The 21,008-nt window shown below is 48.8% G+C and overlaps 1 protein-coding gene across 1 annotated transcript in view; it reads right to left on the bottom strand.

Moving 5' to 3' along the window:
• Positions 1–5,507: 5,507 nt before the first annotated feature.
• NSG2 (neuronal vesicle trafficking associated 2) overlaps positions 5,508–21,008 on the bottom strand; it is a 64,949-nt gene continuing 49,448 nt past the window's right edge. Inside the window, exons 4-5 of the mRNA XM_043887913.1 lie at positions 10,542–10,652; positions 5,508–7,317 (exon numbers count right to left, since the gene is read on the bottom strand). Coding sequence (XP_043743848.1) covers positions 7,126–7,317; positions 10,542–10,652 — 303 coding nt within the window. The 3' untranslated portion in view covers positions 5,508–7,125. The remainder of the gene's footprint in view (positions 7,318–10,541; positions 10,653–21,008) is intronic.

Genomic DNA, 21,008 nt, shown 5'->3' with positions numbered 1-21,008 from the left:
GAGCTTCCCTGAGAGAGCTCACCTGGGGATGGAGCTGGAGTCCCAAGCCTGACCCCGCAGGAGTGCCTGGCCTTTGTCACAACCTATCCTAAATACAGGGTGGTGCCAGATGGAAAACAGATTTCCTGTACTGGTCATGGTAATTCTTTTTACTGTAAGAAATAGACCCCCAAATCTTGGAAGTTCTCTTTCATTCATATAATAGCCCAGTGTAGGCAGATGGCCGTCCACCTGGGGATTCAGGGATCCGGGCTCCTCCCACCTTGCATCTCCATCATCCCCCCAGGAGTCCTCAGCTTCACCACATCACAGAGCAGGGAGGAGAGGGAAGGAAGAGAGATTAGAGAAGCTGTGTCACCTGCCTACAAGCACCATCCTAGGAGGGACACACATCACTGCCACTTTCCACTCACGTTCAAATGCTGAAAACTAGTATCTAATCAGGCTTGGAAATGAGGGTCTGGGAAAGAGAGCCCCTTACCAATTGAGGCCATCCTGGTGACAACTCCAGGCTATGGAAGGAAGTCCTGGGGTTTTCAGTAGAACCAGTGATCTCTGTCACTCAGAATCAAAGTGAATGAGAGTGGGATGTGGAGAACTGTTGTAAGGGAAGATGACATGGCTGCATCAGGGCTCAGGAAGACAGTTGATGCGATAGAGTCATCGTCTGCTACAGGCGCAGATAAGAACAGTTATGGTGGGTGGCCAATTACTTCCAACCCCAGCGTCACAGCTTTTCCTCAAACTTGCCTTTTAGTGCAGTTGCATGGATTCATGCTGGGGTCCCAGGTAGAGTGTGAAGGAGGTAAAGGCACTGTCAGCAGAAGAATGAGCCATTCGGTTAAACTCTGTAGGGCACGTGAAGCACAGCCGTCCTAGGTGGGCCCCAGAAACAGAGTGAAATACGAAGGGAAGAGGACGTCGTCTCTCCTTACACCAGCAGAGCCCGAGGAAACTGTAATACATGGCCCTGGGCATCAGTGGCCTTGTCCATCAGTTTAAAAAGTCCTGGACATCCATGGAGCTCAGTGGAGAACCGAGCCCAGTAGGTTCACACCTGTTCTCCAGCACATGCGAGAGTCCACCTCGGCTGGGGAGAGGGGTCTTCACAAGGGGGCAGAAGATCCCATGAGCAGTTGGGAGCAAGTGTCTATGACATTTAAGGTGCTATTGCTATTAAAACCCTGTCACTACTCTGAGTGTAAGTGGTGAGACCTGAGAAACTCAGCTTAAATATAACACAATGCACTGTGCTAAGTCGCCTTCATCCATGTCCAACTCTCTGCGACCCCATGGACTGCAGCCCGCCAGATTCCTCTGTCCATGGAATTCTCCAGGCAAGAATACCGGAATGGGTTGCCATTTCCTGCTCCAACACAATACACTGATTCTGTCCAAAATGTTAGCATTTAGAAAGTAAGTGGTTTTACGACTTTTAGAGAAGGAAAAGGCAACCCACTCCAGTATTCTTGCCTGGAGAATTCCATAGACAGAGGAGCCTGGCAGGATGCTGTCCATGGGGTCGCAAAGAGTCGGACATGAATGAGCAACTAACACATATACGTCTTTACAATGAAACACAAAGCAAGATGGTATATCCTAAAATACCAACTTAATTACTCAAAACATCTCTCTAGTGATGTCAGAAATTCTAAATGTCAAAAACGTCACATATCTGAAATGACTTTATATGTATACAAGAGATGAAAAAGTAAGTAAATATGTTGTAAATAACAGAGTCATCTTTCTCACTATCAGAAAAAGAAGCTACAATCAAGCAGAGAGAGGATGGTAGAATACACCCTTTGGTTTTGCATTGAAATCAGAGGTATAAATGTATATCTGATTTTGATAGAGAGATAGATGATAGATAATAGAAGGTAGATAGATAGCAATATGGAGAGAGAGAAAGAGAGAGAGGTGTCTGTGCATACATGGACTGCGATACATCCATCATTTCCTAACTGTCCACGAAAAGGACAGTGAGAAGCAATGAGACTCCTCTAGCAAATGAGGGCGGGTGGGAGGTAACTGACTTTTGCTATGAGCACTTCACAGCCACTGCCTTGTCTCAAGACACAGCAACCCTCTGAGGGGGAGGGGTTGTTTATGAGTAACTCCAATTTACAAGTGAGGAAACTGAGTCTGAGAGAGACTCAAGATACAGCAGCTACAACTTATTGAGTGCCTGCTATAGGTAGAACTTTATATATTATTTCATTGCTTTTTTTGCAAAAAGAGGCAGATAAAAATTATTATCACTGTTTTAGAGATGGGGAAACTGCAGCTTAGAGAGAGAAGAAGGGAACCAACCAAGGCCCCAGAGCCAAGAGGAGCAGAATTTGAATGCCATGTTTCTTCTGAGCTCCTTCTGAGCTGTCTTGCTCTCTACCACACACCCAACCCCACACCGGCCCCAAACCCAGCACAGTGCTCACCAGCAACCTCAAATTGAAGCATAAATTACAGCACCAGTCCACACCTCCAGACCGCCCCCTTGAAGGAGACAGAGAGGCAGAGACAAAGACAAGGACAGATCCGGAAAGAGAGGAGACGAGAAGGAGCAGGGTGTCCGAGAGGGCCGTGGCCATCTCTCCAGGCAACTTGGACTCGTGATCTCTGGGGCTGGGTTCTCTGAAACACATCATTTCTGACAAAAGAGCAGAGTCAGATGAACACCCCGCCGTGCCAGACTGCCTCTCCTGGCATTGATGTTGCCATGGAAACCAACCCTTTTCCCTCAACGGTTTGGGCATGTTGTTTTTCTAAAGAGACTGTGTTGTGTACTTGTTGAGAAAGTGATTGAGAATTTCTTCCTCTTCCTCCAGAAGAGACCCCCTGGGATTAGAGCACATTGTAGGGGTGAGGGGGTGGAAATAAAGTGATTGACAGCAGTTCCGACAAGTGGTCTTTCAATTTGCCAGAAAAATGTACCTTTCCCTCATATCTTCAGACCTGACTGATGGCTGGGATCACCCCAGGCACCATCCCTGCCTCTCCCCAAAGTGCAGCAACTGTATCATCACTTATCTCCCTCCCTGGCCCCCGGCCTGAACCACGAGCCCAGGGCAGTGGAACAGCTTCCTGTGCCTGTTTAACCTTGGGGTCTGGCGCTGGCGGCGGGGAGACCTCCCGGCCCCGGGCCGTCTCCCTTAGCACCTTAATGACGCAGTTCCCAGGGCCTGTGGGATGAGTCCGGGGTGTCTTCCCTGCACCTTCTGATTTCTCCCTGTCAAAACGTAATGGGTCAAGGCTGAGGTCGAAGTCGAGCTCCTCCGAGAGCCCCTGCTGGCATCCCACGGCCACGCCCTCCCCTCCTGAGAACTTCTGCGCCAGCTCCGACCTGTGCACACGTGGGGTGAGTGCCTGCCCTTCCCACAGACTGTGAGCGTCTTGAGAGAGGTCCCCACTGCTGGTGAGCAGATTCAAAAGTGCAAAATCCCCAAACAGAGCTTGTTCTATGAACCAAAGAGCTATCTTTACCATTTCCAGGCTTAACCCTTTGTCAGCCAGCAGAGCCCTGCGAGACCCCACCCTCCAAAACCCAGAGCAGCTTCCCCCAACCAAACCCCACATGATTAAACTCTCCTAGAACTAATCTCCCACTCTTTGGGCATTTGTAGGAGGAGTTAAGCACCCTCCTGTTTTTCCTGATGAGAAAATTCTGACTCTGCCAGGAATAGCACATGGCCCCAGGCCTCTCCTCAAACCAGAAATTTCTGCCATGCCTCCTGTCCCTGACGTGCGCGCTTCCTTCAGCCACACACTCACAGAGCCTGCTCATTCCAGAGAAAAGATAGCTTCGGTTTATTTTTTTGAGGCAATGGAGTGGCAAATCCATTTATGACAGAATGTTTGAACATGTGTTCATTAAGTCTTTAGCTGACTCTGTGTAATTGAGAAAAATAGTGGGTGTTTACACACTGGCCGTATGGATGAGGCTGCCTCTGCAAGTGGGAGGCCAGCCCAGAGCCCTGCCTGCCCAGCTCACTGGGCCCTGAAACCGCACTCTCAGGTCCTGCGGGTGCAGGTGGGGCTGTCTAAGGCCCATTCGTGCTCAGCAGTCTGTGAGGCCCCGAAGGGCAGGCGTCAGGTGACCCCCTCCTCCATCCCCCCAGCCATGCCTGCACGGCCACCACCCAGGGGCAGCACTGAGCCTGGAGCCTCAGCCTTCATCTCTGTCCCCAGTCACTCCTGGCCTCTCCCTCAACGGCCTGCCATCTGAGTCTGAGAAGAGTTGTGAACACACACTAGAAACTCCCAAGCAAAGTGCAGAGATGGGCTGGTAGAATGGCACCATTGTTGAGACACTGGTATTCAGTGTGTGGGTTGGAATCGGCTGCTTCCTAACGACAGGCCTCCTCTGTAGATGATGCACTGCTCTGAGCTTCCACTCCTTCATCTCAAAATGGGGGTGATGATCATATGAAGACAGTGGTGTTGAGGATGGGGGTACCCAACTCATGAAACTGGAGGAAGAGCTACAGGAACCAAGACTCCCAAAGCACTTCCTGCTTGGCACGGGGCAGCAGCAGTGTCAGTCACTCAGTCGGGTCCCACTCCTTGTGACCACCTGGGCTGCAGCCCGCCAGGCTCCTCTGTCCATGGGATTCTCCAGGCAAGAACGGAGTGGGTTGCCATGCCCTTCTCCAAGGGATCTTCCCGACCCAGGGACTGAACCCAGGTATCAAACCCAGTTCTCCTGCATCGCAGGCAGATTCTTTCCCATTTGAGCTGCGGGGCAGTTCTAATGGTATGTGGCATGTAGCAAGGGGCTGTTAAATGTTTGCTATCCTTGACACTCACTGCTGATGCTAATTCGGGTAAAGAATAAGCTAGTTTGCTTTTATAAGTGTGACTTGACTTCCTGAGGCATGAACCTTGACAGTGTTGCTCTGGGTCTTATAAAAGCAGTCAAGGGGGATAAAGTAGTCACACACACCTGAGTTTGCATCTCAGCTCATCTGCTAGAGCCCCAGGCATCTCTCCATCCTCCTGAGCCTCAGTGTCTTAATCTGTCAGATGGGGACCAGTAATCTCTACCTGCTGAGGTTATAATAAGCTTTAAGTGGGCTCATTATGAAAAGGGTCCACTCATCCCTTTTCGTCATCAGCATCCTTCTCAATCTGTTGGCTAACTGCCAGATGGCAATCTCAGACTCTTCAAATGCCAATGTCTGTTTCCACATCCTACTCTACCTCCAGACTTCAGGGGGTGAATACGTGTCATCTGGGGCGGGGTGCCCCATACCCAGCACAGCCTGGCCCTCTGCAGCTGCTCAGCAGATGCTCACAGGATGAAGGATGTTGGGCTGCAAGACAAGAGCCAGCTGCATCTCTTGGTCCTTGCCTCTGACCTCAGCATCATTTCAGGCCCCACAGGGGGAGGATGGAGGTCCCCCCATATCAGTTCCAGCCCCAGCCTAACAGGACACCCTGCCCCCTGCATCTTCCCCACCAGGCTCACTGAGCAGAAGATGAAGAAAAATGCAAAGGAAGGTCAAGACTCTCAGACACATCTATCTTTATTTGTTTCCTGTCAGAAAAGTTCAAGAATTACACCAAAAAATACTTCAGCCTCTGCTACCTACTGACAAAAATACACCACAAAATTATAAAGCGCTCAGCAGTTTCGCTAGGGACAATTTGTTATTCCACTTTAGATGACAAATGCATTTACAGGTGACTCGAGGTGACTGGAGGGTGGGGGTGGGGAGAGGAAAAGTCAAATGATAGCTTTTAGCAGAATAGTTTGAGCTATGCTAGTCTTATTACCCAGCTGTTGTGTAGGATGATTTCAGCATCATAGCAAGCCACTGAAAAAATGCCCTTTAAATGCCCTGTTCAAGCTTCATGGGAAAACAGAATCACATCTCAAATAGCCAACTCTCCCAGCCAGTTCTGGCTCTGCTGGGCCCACAGCAAACACCACACAGAAGGGGTCTCCCCAAAACATTAGTGGCAGAGCTGTGTGGGAGTGCCTCATGTGGGTGCAAGGCAATGCGTGGCCTGGGCCGTGCCAGCTGTCGCCTCCTGGTCAGAAGCTCCTAGAAGCAGATGGGAAAAGTTTGGCCTGTGCTCCTGTCAACACAGTGAAGTGTGCACGAGACGGCCACGGTTCTCAGTTTCCCTTAGAAAAAATGACTTAGCATTGCTGAGACCCAATCAAAAACCTCCCTGGCTGTCACCTGGTCACGACCCTTCCTGTTCTTCCTGGTCATTATCATTTCGGGAAACAACAAACCAACAAAAACGTTAAACTTGGGTGCGGGGCTTACAGCTTGGCCAAACGTCACCTGCCCGTCCTGCCTTCTTCATCCTGCAGTCCCTTCTTCCTCCTCTTTCTACCCCTGCCATCTCCTAACCGTGGAAAGCACCCAGTGTAGGGCTAGAAACGCAAGAGAAAGGCAAAGAAAGCCTGCCTGCTGTTCAGTGTTCGCCTCTATCCTCTGCATCCCCATCCGCAGCCCAAGCCCCGTGCCGATGCCCATACAGACAAGTTTATCCTCACTTTGCAAAACACACATGGTTGAGGCTTTTCTCTCTGGGTTGTGGGCGACCCGGCCTTACAAATGCCAAACTCAGTCTTCTTCCTAACTTGACAGTTCCTGACTTTCAGTGTTCCTCCTCTGCAGGCCAGAGGCCAAGCGAGCAGACCGCCTGCCTCACTCGCATTCTGCACCTTCCGAAGCCCACCCTGAAGCAGCCATCTCCCCCAGTCTGAGCCGCCCGGGACGTCTATGCTCTTCACCACCCTTCAACACACTCCAGATGCAGCCAGTCTACGACTTCCATGTTCGTTTTCTTTCTCTCCTTTCCTGTTTTTAAGTTTTCCTAACAAATAATAAGCAGTGGCTTTGAAAATATCTTACATGGGAACAGTCAACACGAAACATGCCTTTGTACATGGGCCTGACTCGGGGACGAATCAACGATACCAAAGGACAAAAAGAAATACTGATTCAGACAACTCCAGTGCACGAGATTTTCGGTGAGCTCCCCCCACCCACCCCGGCCCCACCCCCGCCCCCATATCCCAGGAGTACAGTGTTGTCTTGTAACTGGAGCTCGGCTTAGCCAGCGGGGTTCCCCTCCCCACTCCCCATGCTGGCTGGGCGGGGGCCTCTAATGGCCCTGGGTCTTGGGCGGCTTGGGCTCGTGGATGACGGCAGCTGCTGACAGCCACGGCCCGATGGCCCGGGCGGTGCTCTGCTTGGCCACGCTGTAGTGGCTGATGACCGTGTAGAAGCGGCTTCTGGAGCTGGGATCCTGGGATGAGTAGTAAGCATCCAGGGAGGCCGGGATACAGCGCTTGTGCTGGGGAAGAGAGAGACAGTCAGGAGGAGCTCAGCGAACGCTTCCCACCTGCCCTGCAATGAGGCCACCCCATCTGGGGGCCCGGGCCATCCCTGGCTCGCAGCCAGCCGGCAGGGGATGGCATCTGGCCTGGGCCTGGTACTCGTCAGACCTTCCTTCATGTCATCACCATCACCATCATCAAAGCTGCCACCTACAAGAAGCCAGAAGAAACTAACCGGATGCTGGAATCGTTCCCAGAGGCAGAGAAGGGGTAAGAGAAATGGGTCAAGGGGACCAAAAGGTACGAGTTTCCAGTTATAAAATGAGCATGTCCTGGGGGTGTAATGTACAGCACAGTGACTACAGTTAATAATACTGAGGTGGATACTTGAAAGTTGCTAAGAGAGTAGGTCTTAAAATTCTTCATCACAAGAAAAAAATGTGTAACTATGCAGAGTGATGGATGTTGACTTACAGTGGTGCTTATTCTGCAGTATTTACAAATATTTAATCATTATGTTGAACACTTGAAACTGATACAATGTTATATGTCAATTAAACCTCAATAAAAGGAGAAGAAATGAAGGAAGGGAAGGAGGGAGAGAGAAAGAAAGGAAGCAAAAGGAGGGAGGGAAGGAGGGAGGAAACTGATGCCAATACTAATTCAAGGTCAACGCCTTCTGCTTACTAACTGTAGGGATACACTGGACACTGTTGATAGCTCTTTACCTGGCTGATTCACCCAGCCCCTAACTGCTTCACTGGACCACTGCCTGTAGCCAATTGCTGTCCATTTCTTTTCTTTGATTGGATATTAATTACTCTTTCTTCTTATATCAAAGCCTTGGTTCCTAGCAACATGTAATTATATATTTGCATTATCCTACAATATCAATCCAGTGGTCCCAAAATAACAGCAATATGATGAGTAACAGACTACTGAATTTTGACTGTATCATTTCTCTGCAGCTCTCTGTGTCCTTAGAATACATTCCACTGAGGGCATAGAGTCAGTATACTATATTATGCAGTCATTTGGAGCAATTATTTTCTTGATAAGTTTAGTCCTCAACTTGATATACAGCTGGATTTTAGCTTGGTTTTAATTTCAGGACTTTTTTTTAAATTTAGTTTTTACAAACATGTCAAACACTGACACACATCCAGGACAAATGCATATCAAGATAAAGCCAGAGAAGCCTTGGCTCCTCATTCCTATTTGTTCTGTTCCCTCCCTGCCCACCTGACTCACTATATTTCTTAGTTGTTGTTTTTTTTTAATTTATCCTTCCAGAATTTCTTTCTGAAAATATAAGCAAACATCATTCACTTTCCCTTTCCTCACTCAAAAACAGCACCTTTTTTCCTTCACTCTTATCCCGGAGGGTATTCTCTCTCCGTGTCTGGAGACCCCCTTACTCACTGTTGAAGTTGTTTGGAATTCCATATGCAGACACATCATAGTTTATTCCACTGTCTCCTACTGACCACCCAATACCGATAGTGATTGCTAGTCTTTCAGGACTCCAGCTTCTAACGCCTAAGAAGGTCATCTTAGGAAGTCATGTAGCAGAACAAAAGGACATGTGTTTTTAAGGCAGAACATTCCCCATTTGATTCTCTCACTTTGGAACGTAACAGCAGTGATGTCTTGGAAAACTCTCAAGACAAAATGCCCTTAATCTCCGTTTCCTCAGATGCAAAATGGGGGCAATGAAACCTCCTTTTCAGAACGGGTGGACAGCTCAACTGAGATACTATTTATGAAAATGTCTAGGAAGGAAGGTGACATCTAATTGGTACTCAGTAAGTGGTAACTTATCAATATTCGTGTCAACTCTGAACTAGATTCTAGCTTTATTACCTCTAACAGTTATTGCCAGCCCATTCTCTAGCAGGCCCTTTGCTGTCTTGATTTTACTTAAATTCTCTCCAAAATCCCGTGGGCAGACATCATGGGTGCCCACTGCAGGCGAGAAACCTGTGGCTCAGAGGGGCGGGGGGAGGGCTGGGGGTCCTGCAGCCAGTTCTGTCTTTGAAGGGAAGGCGTGCGATCAGATTGGGGGAGGAGGAGGCCCAGCTGCAAGACGGGAGAGGCCACCTCAGAAGTTCTGCTCCCTGTCTTCACATCTCTGCAGGGACAAGGAATCAGCCATTACACCAGGATCGCCCCAAGGCGGAGTGATCTACTTCTGACTTGTAGTCCTAAGCCAGCCTGCCTCCCTTTCCCACACTCTGGAGAGCGCCCTCTACTGCCTACTGGAGGCCAAGTGCTTCATGAAAGCCTGAAAACTTCCTGCCACACACAGGGCTTTTTAATTGTGATTTTATAATTTCACATCAAAATGTATTGTAAATATACAGCATTTTAGAGAGTGAAAATAATTTTAGATTGCCACCATCAATTTTGCTTTGGTGTTACTTCTATATTTCTTTACACTTTTTAAAAAAACATATTTCAATGCCTTTATTGAGTGCATAAAGTTTTCTTTTTTACTGAGGTATACTTGATTTACAATACTTCATAAGTTTCAGGTGTATAACAACAGGAGTCACAGTTTTTAAAGGTTATACTCCATTCATAGTTGTTATAAAATATTCTCTACTCCCCATGCTGTACAAGCTATCATTATAGCTTATTATTTTATACACAGGAGTTCATACCTCTTAATCCTCTACCTCTATCTTGCCTTTCTCCACTTCCCTCTACACACTGGTAACTGAAGTGTGTTCTCTACGTCTGTGAGTCTGTTTCTTTTACGTCACATTTACTAGGCTGTTGTATTTTTTAGATCCCACATATAAGTGATATCATACAGTATTTGTATTTCTCTGTCTGATTTATTTCACTTAGTATAATGCCCTTCAAGTCCACCCATGCTGCTATAAGTGGCAAATTTTCTTTCTAATTTATGGTTGAGTAGTATTCCATTGTGTGTATAACAGATATAAAACAGGTGTGTGTATATACATCACACACACGTGACATCTTTATTCATTCAGCATTGATGGACACATAGGTTGCTTCTATGTCTTGGCTACTGTAAACAGTGCTGCTATCAACATTGGAGTGCATGTTATCTTCAAATGAGTGTTTCCATTTTCTTCAGACACATACTACGTTTTAAACAATTTGCAGGGAGGTTACCATACCCAGAATTTCAATGCCAGTGAAAAGATGTTGACCCTTGAACTGAACTGGACAGTCATCGGGAGCCACTCCCCTGCCAGAAGCCCCTTACCTTGTAGACAAACCCCTCTGGGCAGCTGTGGTCATAAGTGAAGGCTTTGTAAACCACCAGGAACACGATGCAGGCGAGGAAAGCTAGGGCCAGGCTGACGAGGATGGTGACCTGGAGAAACACAGAACAGAAGGCTCTAGCCTCAGCTTTCCTGCTTTCTGTCCACACACGCAGCCTTCCAAACCTGGAGCTGGTAGGAAGCCTAGTATGTTACAAAAGGTAGGGGGTGACCAGGGACCCCAAGAACCAGCTCAGTCTCAGCTCCGTCACCAACCTGCAATCTTTGAGCCTTGGTGTCTCCGTCTTCTGATATTCTCGGAAGCTCCGTCTTGGCCCCACGTGTGAGGTCCGTTCCCCTCCCCATGTACTTTCCCTGTTAATTTTGTATTGGCAGGGGTTGATCATGAAGCCATCACTTTCAGTAATTCTGCCTTTGATCACCACCTCCCTGCCACTACTGAGTTCCAATCTCAGATATCAAAGCTTATGCTGCCTCCACTTGGATGTCTAATACTCACCTGAACTGCATTCTCAAACCCCTGCTCCCCTCCCATCCTGCTCCACCCATACTTTCCCCATCTCAGAAAAAGTCAATGCCACCTTTGCAGTCACTCAGGCCAAAGAATTTGAAGTTCTCTCTGACTCTCTTTTCCTCACGCTCTACCTCCCAGCCACCAGCAGAAGCTATCATTTCTGCCTCCAACACATGCATCATGGAATCGCTGCTTACGCTCTCAGGCAGCTTCCCTGGGGCCAGAGCCATCATCACCCCTTACCGTGGGACTGCAACTGCCTTCTCAGTAGCGGCCTCCTCGACCCCTATGTGCATTCACACAGTAACCTGAGAACTCCATTCAAAATCTAAGTCAAGTCATATCCTCTTTCTGCTCAGAAGCATCTAATGGTCTCCAAAATTGCTCACAGTGAAAGCCCAGCTCTTGACCATTATCAACAAGCTTTAAAAAAATACAACACCAAACCAACCAAAGGCACCATCAGGCATTACTGGAAAGGATGAAGTGGCTAATTTCAGAGGCAACTTCAGGTTTGCTCTGGCCCCATGCCACCACCTGTGTGCAAAGTGGTAGGGTAACCTCCCTGATGCTGGACTCTGAGTATTATACACAGAATTTTTTTCTACGTTACTTTCAAAGCTGGTAGCCTTTTGAGTCAGTTGACCTAGAAATATAGCAGAATTCCTGTCATGGAGAGAAGGCTTATTTTGATTTGGAAGAAAAATAAAATCATCTTGGGGTGGGGGGGGTCCCTATCCTATCTCCTTCCCACCTCAGGTCATGGTTTATAAGGACAAGAAGAGATGGGATTCTGCATTGCTCCCAAAGGAGTCATATGTTAGCAGCTATAAATCCTGAAAGGAAGGAATCTGAAGAGGAAAAGAGGAAGATGGATATGGGATGAAATCATTTGAATCCTATGGGCAGACACTGTCCATGAAATTCCTCTGCATGTGGGTATGAAGTTTCAGGTTAGCGGAGTATTGTGATATAAGAAACACATCTATTTGGTCTTGTTCCCAGCTCCTGGCACGGAGTTAAAACCCTTATAATTTCCTACATGAGAAGAGAAGGGTAGCAGCATCTTTTGTTCTAATATTTGGTTTTTGTGACCAGTTCCTGAAATAATTCCAATTCATAAAAGTGAAAGGAGCAACTTTTATTATTCATAATAACCCCTTTCAACTATACCTGAGTTAATGCTATATTTTGTTATGAGGTGACTTTTGGAAGGCCCCTAAGGCTGGGGAAGAAACCACTGATAGGAAGGTTGTAACTTAACTGCCTCCCTCACCTCGGAGGGAAGAAAGAGGGGCTGGAGAACAAATTAACCACCAATGGCCAATGCTTTAATAAATCATGAAGGCTCCAGAAAACCCAACTGAAGGGGCTCTAAAACCTTCCAGGTTGGTAAACAAGAACACATCCATGCCCCTGAGGGTGGCGCACCCCAAACTCCACTGGGACAGAAACTCCTTGCTCAGGAGACTTCCAGCCCTCGCCCCATGTATTTCCTCATCTGGCTGTTCATGTGTATCATTTAATATCCCTCACAATAAATCAGTAACAGTAAGTAAAGTGCTCTCCGGGGGTCTGTGAACAATTCTAGCAAATCATTGAGCCTGTGGGGGAAGTGGTGGAGAGCCCCAGTTTATAGCCTGAGATTTGCGAGTGGCATCTGAGTGGATGCAGGCTTGTGGGACTGAGCCTCTGACCTGTGGGGTGTGTGCTAACGTAGGACAGTTAATGTCAGAATTGAGTGAAGTCATAGGGAATTCAGTCAGCCTCCACCAAGAATTGGAGAATTGCATGGTGTGGGGAAAAAACCACACGTTTGGTGTCAGAAGCAAGGGTACAGAGAAAAAGCATTTTTCCCTTTTATATGGTGACAGGTGAAATTCATTTCCAAGTGACTGCGCACACAACATGCTGTCCGCCCTCTCCATGACCCCTCTCCAAGCTCTCTGCTGCGGCCTGTTGCTTACTCGTCAGCCTCCTGGCCAGGGCCGGGGTGTGTGGCAGCTGAGGGGGGAGATGGTACAGCGTGCAGACTGGAGTCCCCCGGCAAGTTGTGGAGAGAGAGAAGTCACGGGCCAGAACTGTAGCAAGAGGTGCCCCAGAGATGCATATCCCACTTAGGCCCCCAGGGATGGCATGACTACTACAGGGACAGGAGACCCCCAAGACCACTGCCCAGCGCTGGGGACCTAGGAGCGCCCAGTGAGCAGGCGTCTGGGGCACAGACAATGGATTTTAAATGCACAGTCTTCCCAGTAACCAAAAGGTAGAAATAGCCCGAATGTCTATCAACTGACAAATGGATAAACAAACTGTGGTCTATCTGTACAACAGACTATTATTCGGCCATAAAAAGGAACGAGGTTCTCATATAGATGTGGGTGGGCTTTGAAAACATGCTAAATGAAGGCCACATACTCTATGGTTCCATTTATATAAAACATCCAGAATAAGTGAATCCATAGAGACAGAGGGCAGACCGCAGGTTGCCAGGAGCGGGGGAGATGCCTGCTGACTGGGACAGAGTCTCCTTTTGGGGTACTAAGGCATTTCAGAACTAGATGGAGGTGACAGTAGCCCAACACCGTGAACGTACTCAGTGCCACTGGAGTTTCCACTCTAACGCTCTTAACTTTACGTCGTGTGGATTTTACCTCAGCGTTTTGCTTTGTTTGGCTGCACCGGGTCTTACTTGCAGCACATGGGATCTTCAGTCTTTGTTATGGCATGTGGGGTCTTGTTTTCTGACCAGAAATCAAACTCAGGCACCCTGTCCTGGGAGTGTGGAATCTTAGCCACTGAGCCACCAAGGAATTTCTCCTACCTCAGCTTTAAAATACATGCCCCGAGCTCCGGCTGATTCTGTCAAAGGGACCTGAAGCTCCTGCAAGCACCCCGTCACCTGAGCTCCCCCAAGACTGGGACAGACATGCTCAGAGGCACCTCCACGGGCGTGCAGACCTTGAACTTGCAAAGAAAAAGTCGAGAGCTTTTGCCCACCCTGCCACCACCGCCAGCCTGATGCAGGGTCTGGGAGAACCCACGGACAGCCCCCCATCCTAATGGCCACACGCGGCTCCAGCCTGTGAGCAGAGAGCCGGGCCTTTCTGTGACTCGGGAGCAGGACAAGACTCCAGCACAGGCGTCTCCAGCGGCTCTGGCCCCCGGCAGCCCGGTGAAGCTGCTGGGAGCTGGTGCAGGCCCTGCAGGCTGGCCATGGGACAGGTTCCCTTACGGTGGGTTTCTTTTTGTGTTTGGGTTGGTGGGGGGGCTCTCTCATTCCTAACGGCCCTGAGCTAACAGCCGCACCAGCAGGGGCAGTGTCTGACTCACCGCAGCACTCAGGCTCGACCAGCAGAGCATAGCACATGTTTCTGGAAAAGGACAAGAGAGGGAGGGAAGAAGGAGAGAGGGAGGGCAGATGGCTGGACGGCCACCACGCGGTGCGCTCCGATCTGTCAGGTCAGGGCCGGTGGGCCCAGGGTGCTGTCCAGGTGACGTCGGTGTCCAGCCAGACACGAGAACCACTCCTCCAGGATGACTGGGTCTGAGGGGTCTCGAGCTTAGAATCACCTGGGTAGTGCTTTAAACGATCCTGACCCGGCTCCGTCCAGACTGATTTCAGAGTCCCATGGTGTTTGCCATGTGCAGGCAAGCGTCAAGAAGGGGCGGCACAGAGCGGGGCGGGCGTGCGCCGCACGGCCACAGGAGTCAAGGGTCTGACGCTGGCCGGGACGCCAGGAGAGCAGCCCACCCCAGGGGAGTCTCCCGAGCAAGGCTCACTTCTGCCATGCCTTCCGCAGCCCAGAGTGAGGGGATGGGAGGCCATTTTAGGCAAAGATAAGCCTGCCTCCCCACACTGAACCTTGGTAACTTCTGAAACAAGTCGAGGTCGGTCATCGCTTAGGGGCCTGTGGAGGTCAGCGAGGTCAGGGCTGTGAGCTGGGCACCAGTCTTCCCTCGAGGTCTCACAGGCCACAGGGCGAGGGAGAGACGGGCCCAGGACAGAGGCACTTGGAGCACAAGCGTGGCGCCATGAGGGAGGGCACCAGCCCGGGGGGCCACCGAACCTCACCAGCCTGGGGGCGGGGGGTCAGGGAAGGGCTCCTGGGGGAGGTGACTCCGGAAATGACTTCAGGGAGGGATGCCAGGGCAGGGGAGGAAGAAGGGTCTGAGCAGCAGAAGCCGCATCTGCCACAGAGCAGACTGGAGCTGTTCGAGAAACACCATACGGGTTGTCACAGCTGCTCCAGAGGATGGACGTGAGGGGGAGACGGGCCTGGGGCAGTGGGTGGGTCGGAGAGAACAGGTAAAGAAGGGCCAGGCTAAAACTTAGGCTTTAGCTCCAGGCTGACAGAGAGCCCCTTAAGGTTTTAAGCAGGAAAGTTGACAGGATCAGAAAGATGGTAAAAGGGGGAAGTGAACACAGAGGCATATATAATTTGGGAGGGGCAAGGCTGGAGGCAGGGAGGCTGCTGGGGAGGCTGATGTACCAGGGCATGATCTAAATGCTGAGACCAGACCTGGCATTGTGAGAGTGGAAGGGGTCGACAGCTTGAGGAGGCCTGGGAGGTGAGGAGAGTGATGTGAAGAGGGAGGAGGAGGGGCTGACTCTGCGGAGGAGGAGGACGTTTGAGCTGAGTCTGGATTCTCATCCTTAATGACCGAGTCAGTGTTGGCTACTGGGTGGGGGGATGGGAACACCACTGAGGTTTCTGACTGGTGCCAGACTGAGATTTTTCCTGAAGGTGGGTCTCCATAGGGCACCCTGCAGGCAGCTACACTCTCCCTTTCAGAGGGATTAACCTCATGGAAGGGGGAGGTCCCAGTGCCTGGTCCCGGGGGGCTGTGGGTAGACGAGACGACCTGGGAGAGGAGCCCCTCCCCTTCCCCACAGAGAGCCTCTGAGCATGAAAGCCGGCCATACTTCAACATCAATTGGCTCGGTTTATATAACTTCCTTGCTTGCAGATGGTGGAAAGCCCTTGGCTTTACCTCTCGAATGCAACAGCCCAGGATTAGAAATAAACAAGTTCCTGGCGCTGGATTTGAGAGTTTCCTTGGAGATGTGATCCTCCCTGCTCCCCTTCTCCCTGCTCATCCGTTCATTCCCTCAGCATGTGGGGAGTGCAGAGCAAGGAAGGGTCAGACGCTGAACAAGCAAATCACCTGATTAAAAAATGACAAAACCAAACCCGAGCAGGGTCTGGATGGTGAACAGGAGAGGAGCCTGGATAAGGGGGCGGGGGCAGGAGGGGGAGCCCCACACAAGAACCCCCTGGGCCAGAGCCGCCTTTGAGGCTCAGCCTCAAAGCCTAAACGGAAGAGGAGCTCAGGGCCTGGGAGGAGGAGTTGCCTGAGGTGGGGAGAGAGCCCTGAGGGGAGGCCAGGTTTGTGGAGACCACGATCACCTCCTCCGACCCGGGGGAGCAGCTTCCTCCTGCTTCCATTCGGTGCTTTCCTGGACACATCCCATTCAGCCAGGCCTCCCCTGCCAGCCTCTAGCCTCCTGCTGGGAGTGCCTCGGGCAGCCAGCAATCTCATCCTTTTCCTCTGTGCCCGGCACCTTGACTCCATGAGGGGACCGGCATTTCCTGAATAGAAATGCTGAATTGAATTAATACCCAGAGTGCACACACACACACACAAACGTGCTCGCGCACCCCTCTCCCCAGACACACACCCAAAGATATGCAACCTGCCACAAATCACACTGTATGCGCATGGGATGGGATGGGGCACTGTAACATCTGTTCTTCTCCAGTCACTAGTCTCAACCCCTTCCACCACCCACACACAGGCTCAAACTAAAGACACTTAACCTTGGAAAGAACCAAGGTGTGGGATAGCTTCAACTAAGACTTACCCAAGATTCCTCCTCCAACTTCTGAGCATAGGTTATGGAGAGAACCACTTCAGTATTCTTGCTTTGAGAGCCCCATGAACAGCATGAAAAGGCAAAAAGATAGGACACTGAAAGAAGAACTCCCCAGGTCGGAAGGTGCCCAATATGCTACCAGAGATCAGTGGAGAAATAACTCCAGAAAGAATGAAGAGACAGAGCCAAAGCAAAAACAACACCCAGTTGTGGATGTGACTGGTGATGGAAGCAAGGTCTGATACTGTAAAGAGCAATATTGCATAGGAACCTGAAATGTTAGGGCCATGAACCAAGGTAAATTGGAAGTGGTCAAACAGGAGATAGCAAGAGTGAAAATGGACATTTTAGGAATGAGCGAACTAAAATGGACTGAAATGGGTGAATTGAACTCAGATGACCATTATATCTACTACTGTGGGCAGGAATCCCTTAGAAGAAATGGAGTAGTCATCATGGTCAACAAAAGAGTGCAAAATGCAGTACTTGGATGCAATCTCAAAAATGACAGAATGATCTCTGTTTGTTTCCAAGGCAAACCATTCAATACCATGGTAATCCAAGTCTATGCCCTGACCAGTAATACTTAAGAAGCTGAAGTTGAATGGTTCTATGAAGACCTACAAGACCTTCCAGAACTAACACCCAAAAAAGATGTCCTATTCCAGTCCCGTAGGGACTGTAGAAAGTCAAGAAACACCTGGAGTAACAGGCAAATTTGGCCTTAGAGTACGGAATGAAGCAGGGAAAAGGCTAATAGAGTTTTGCCAAGAGAATGCACTGGTCATAGCAAACACCCTCTTCCAACAACACAAGAGAAGACTCTACACATGGACAGCACCCAATGGCCAACACTGATATTAGATTGATTATATTCTTTGCAGCCAAAGATGGAGAAGCTCTATATAGTCAGCAAAAATAAGACCGGGAGTGGACTGTGGCTCAGATCATGAACTCCTTATTGCAAAACTCAGACTTAAATTGGAGAAAGTAGGGAAAACCACTAGACCATTCAGGTATGACATAAATTAAATCCCTTAAGATTATACAGTGGAAGTGAGAAATAGATTTAAGGGACTAGATCTGATAGACAGAGTGCCTGATGAACATGGATGGAGGTTCGTGACATTGTACAGGAGACAGGGATCAAGCCCATCCCCCAGGAAAAAGAAATGCTAAAAAGCAAAATGGCTGTCTGAGGAGGCCTTACAAATAGCTGTGAAAAGAAGAGAAACTAAAAGCAAAGGAGAAAAGGAAAGATATACCCATCTGAATGCAGAGTTCCAAAGAATAGCCAGGAGAGATAAGAAAGCCTTCCTCAGTGATCAATACAAAGAAACAGAGGAGAACAATAGATTAGGAAAGACTAGAGATCTCTTCAAGAAAATTAGAGATACCAAGGGAACATTTCATGTGAAGATGGGCACAGTAAAGGACAGAAATGGTATGGACCTAACAGAAGCAAAAGATATTAAGAAGAGGTGGCAAGAATACACAGAATATACAAAAAAGATCTTAATGACCCAGATAATCACAATGGTATGAACACTCACCTAGAGCCAGATATCCGGCAATGTGAAGTCAAGTGAGCCTTAGGAAGCATCACTGGGAACAAAGCTAGTGGAAGTGTTGGAATTCCAGTTGAGCTACTTCAAATCCTGAAAGATGATGCTGTGAAAGTGCTACACTTAATATGCCAGCAAATTTGGAAAACTCAGCAGTGGCCACAGGACTGGAAAAGGTCAGTTTCATTCCAATCCCAAAAAAAGGCAATGCCAAAGAATGCTCAAACTACCGCACAATTGCACTCATCTCATATACTAGTAAAGTAATGCTCAAAATTCTCCAAGCCAGGCTTCAGTAATACGTGAACTGTGAACTTCCAGATGTTCAAGTTGGTTTTAGAAAAGGCAGAGGAACCAGAGATCAAATTGCCAACATCCGTTGGATCATCGAAAAAGCAGAAGAGTTACAGAAAAACATCTATTTCTGCTTTACTAAGCCAAAGCCTTTGACTCGGTGGATCACAACAAACTGGAAAATTCTGAGATAGATGGGAATACTAGACCACCTGACCTGCCTCTTGAGAAATCTGTATGCAGGTCAGAAAGCAACAGTTAGAACTGGACATGGAACAACAGACTGGTTCCAAATAGGAAAAGGAGTATGTCATGGCTGTATATTGTCACCCTGCTTATTTAAATTATATGCAGAGTACATCATGAGAAACTCTGGGCTGGATGAAGCACAAACTGGAATCAAGATTGCCGGGAGAAATATCAATAACCTCAGATATGCAGATGACACCACCCTTATGGCAGAAAGCAAAGAAGAACTAAAGAGCCTCTTGATGAAAGTGAAAGAGGAAAGTGAAAAAGTCGGCTTAAAGCTCAATATTCAGAAAAGTAATAAGATCATGGCATCTGGTCACATCATTTCATGGCAAATAGATGGGGAAACAGTAGAAACAGTGGCTGACTTTATTTTTCTGGGCTCCAAAATCACTGCAGATGGTGACTGCAGCCATGAAATTAAAAGAAGCTTACTCCCTGGAAGAAAAGCTATGACCAACCTAGACAGCATATTAAAAAGCAGAGACATTACTTTGTCAACAAAGGTCCATCTAGTCAAGGCTATGGTTTTTCCCCTGGTCACGTATGGATGTGAGAGTTGGACTATAAAGAAAGCTGAGCACCAAAGAATTGATGCTTTTGAACTGTGGTGTTGGAGAAGACTCTTGAGAGTTCCTTGGACTGCAAGGAGATCCAACCAGTCAATCCTAAAGGAAATCAGTCCTGAATATTCATTGGAAGGACTGATGCTAAACCTGAAACTCCAATCCTTTGGCCACCTGATGCGAAGAACTGACTCATTTGAAAAGACCCTGATGCTGGGAAAGATTGAAGGCAGGAGGAGAAGGGGACAACAGAGGATGAGACAGTTGGATGGCATCACCATCTCAATGGACATGAGTTTAAGTAAACTCCAGGAGTTGGTGATGGACAGGGAGGCCTGGCGTGCTGCATTCGATGGGGTCACAAAGATTCAGACATGGCTGAACGACTGAACTGAACTGAACTAAGGAGAGACGAGGAGAAGAGAATGGCAACCCACTCCAGTCTTGTTGCCTGGAGAATTTCATGGACAGAGAAGCCTGGTGGGCAGTCCATAGGGTTGTAAAAAGTTGGACACAACTGAGTGACTTTCACTTAATGAGAGAAGAGAGGAGGAACTTACAACAGAGCATGCAGCCAGGTGCTCTGGCAAAGGTGTGCTGACGCCTCAGTCATCATGCCCATTCTCAGTGGTCCACACTCCAAAGAATGGTAACAGTAGCAGTAGTGGTTGTCATAGTAACAAGAGGTGCTGGGAGTTACTGGGAAATTCAGTCAGTTCAGTTCAGTCGCTCAGTCGTGTCTTACTCTTTGTGACCCCATGGACTGCAGCACACCAGGCTTCCCTGTCCATCACCAACTCCGGAGCTTGCTCAAACTCACGTCCATTGAATCAGTGATACCATCCAACCATCTTATTCTCTGTCGTCTCCTTCTCCTCCGGCCTTCAATCTTTCCCAGCATCAGGGTCTTTTCCAATGAGTCAGTTCTTTGCATCAGGTACCCAAAGTATAGGAGGAATACTGGGAACTTACTGTATATTAACATGACCACCATCACATGAAGCAAATAGAATTCTTAACCCCGTTTTGCTGATGGAGAAACTGAGGCTCTAAGAGGTAAGGTGATTTGCTTAAGGTCCCACATTTAGTAAAAGATAAGTCTGGCCAATGTCCTCAAGGACACCTTGAACTCACCATGCCAGAACCAGCCTGGTGTCTTTGCCTCAGCCATGGTGGGAAGTCACTCTGCCCACCTGCCTCTGGAACCTGCCTTCCTGCAGCCGATCCTGCCATCACTCACTGGTCTCCTTGAACCCCACCCTGGTCGGCCTCCAGCTCCCAGAGCTTCTGCCTCCAGCATGGTGTGTTTGTCTCTCTCCACCATCTTCATCATAACTTCCCTGGGTGGGACCAGCATCCATGCATCGGCTTCCTCAATG

Source organism: Cervus elaphus, chromosome 25, assembly GCF_910594005.1.
Source record: "Cervus elaphus chromosome 25, mCerEla1.1, whole genome shotgun sequence".
Classification (NCBI taxonomy): domain Eukaryota; kingdom Metazoa; phylum Chordata; class Mammalia; order Artiodactyla; family Cervidae; genus Cervus; species Cervus elaphus.
Note: the sequence above shows the minus strand (reverse complement) of the source record. Positions and strands in the feature narration are given on the sequence as shown.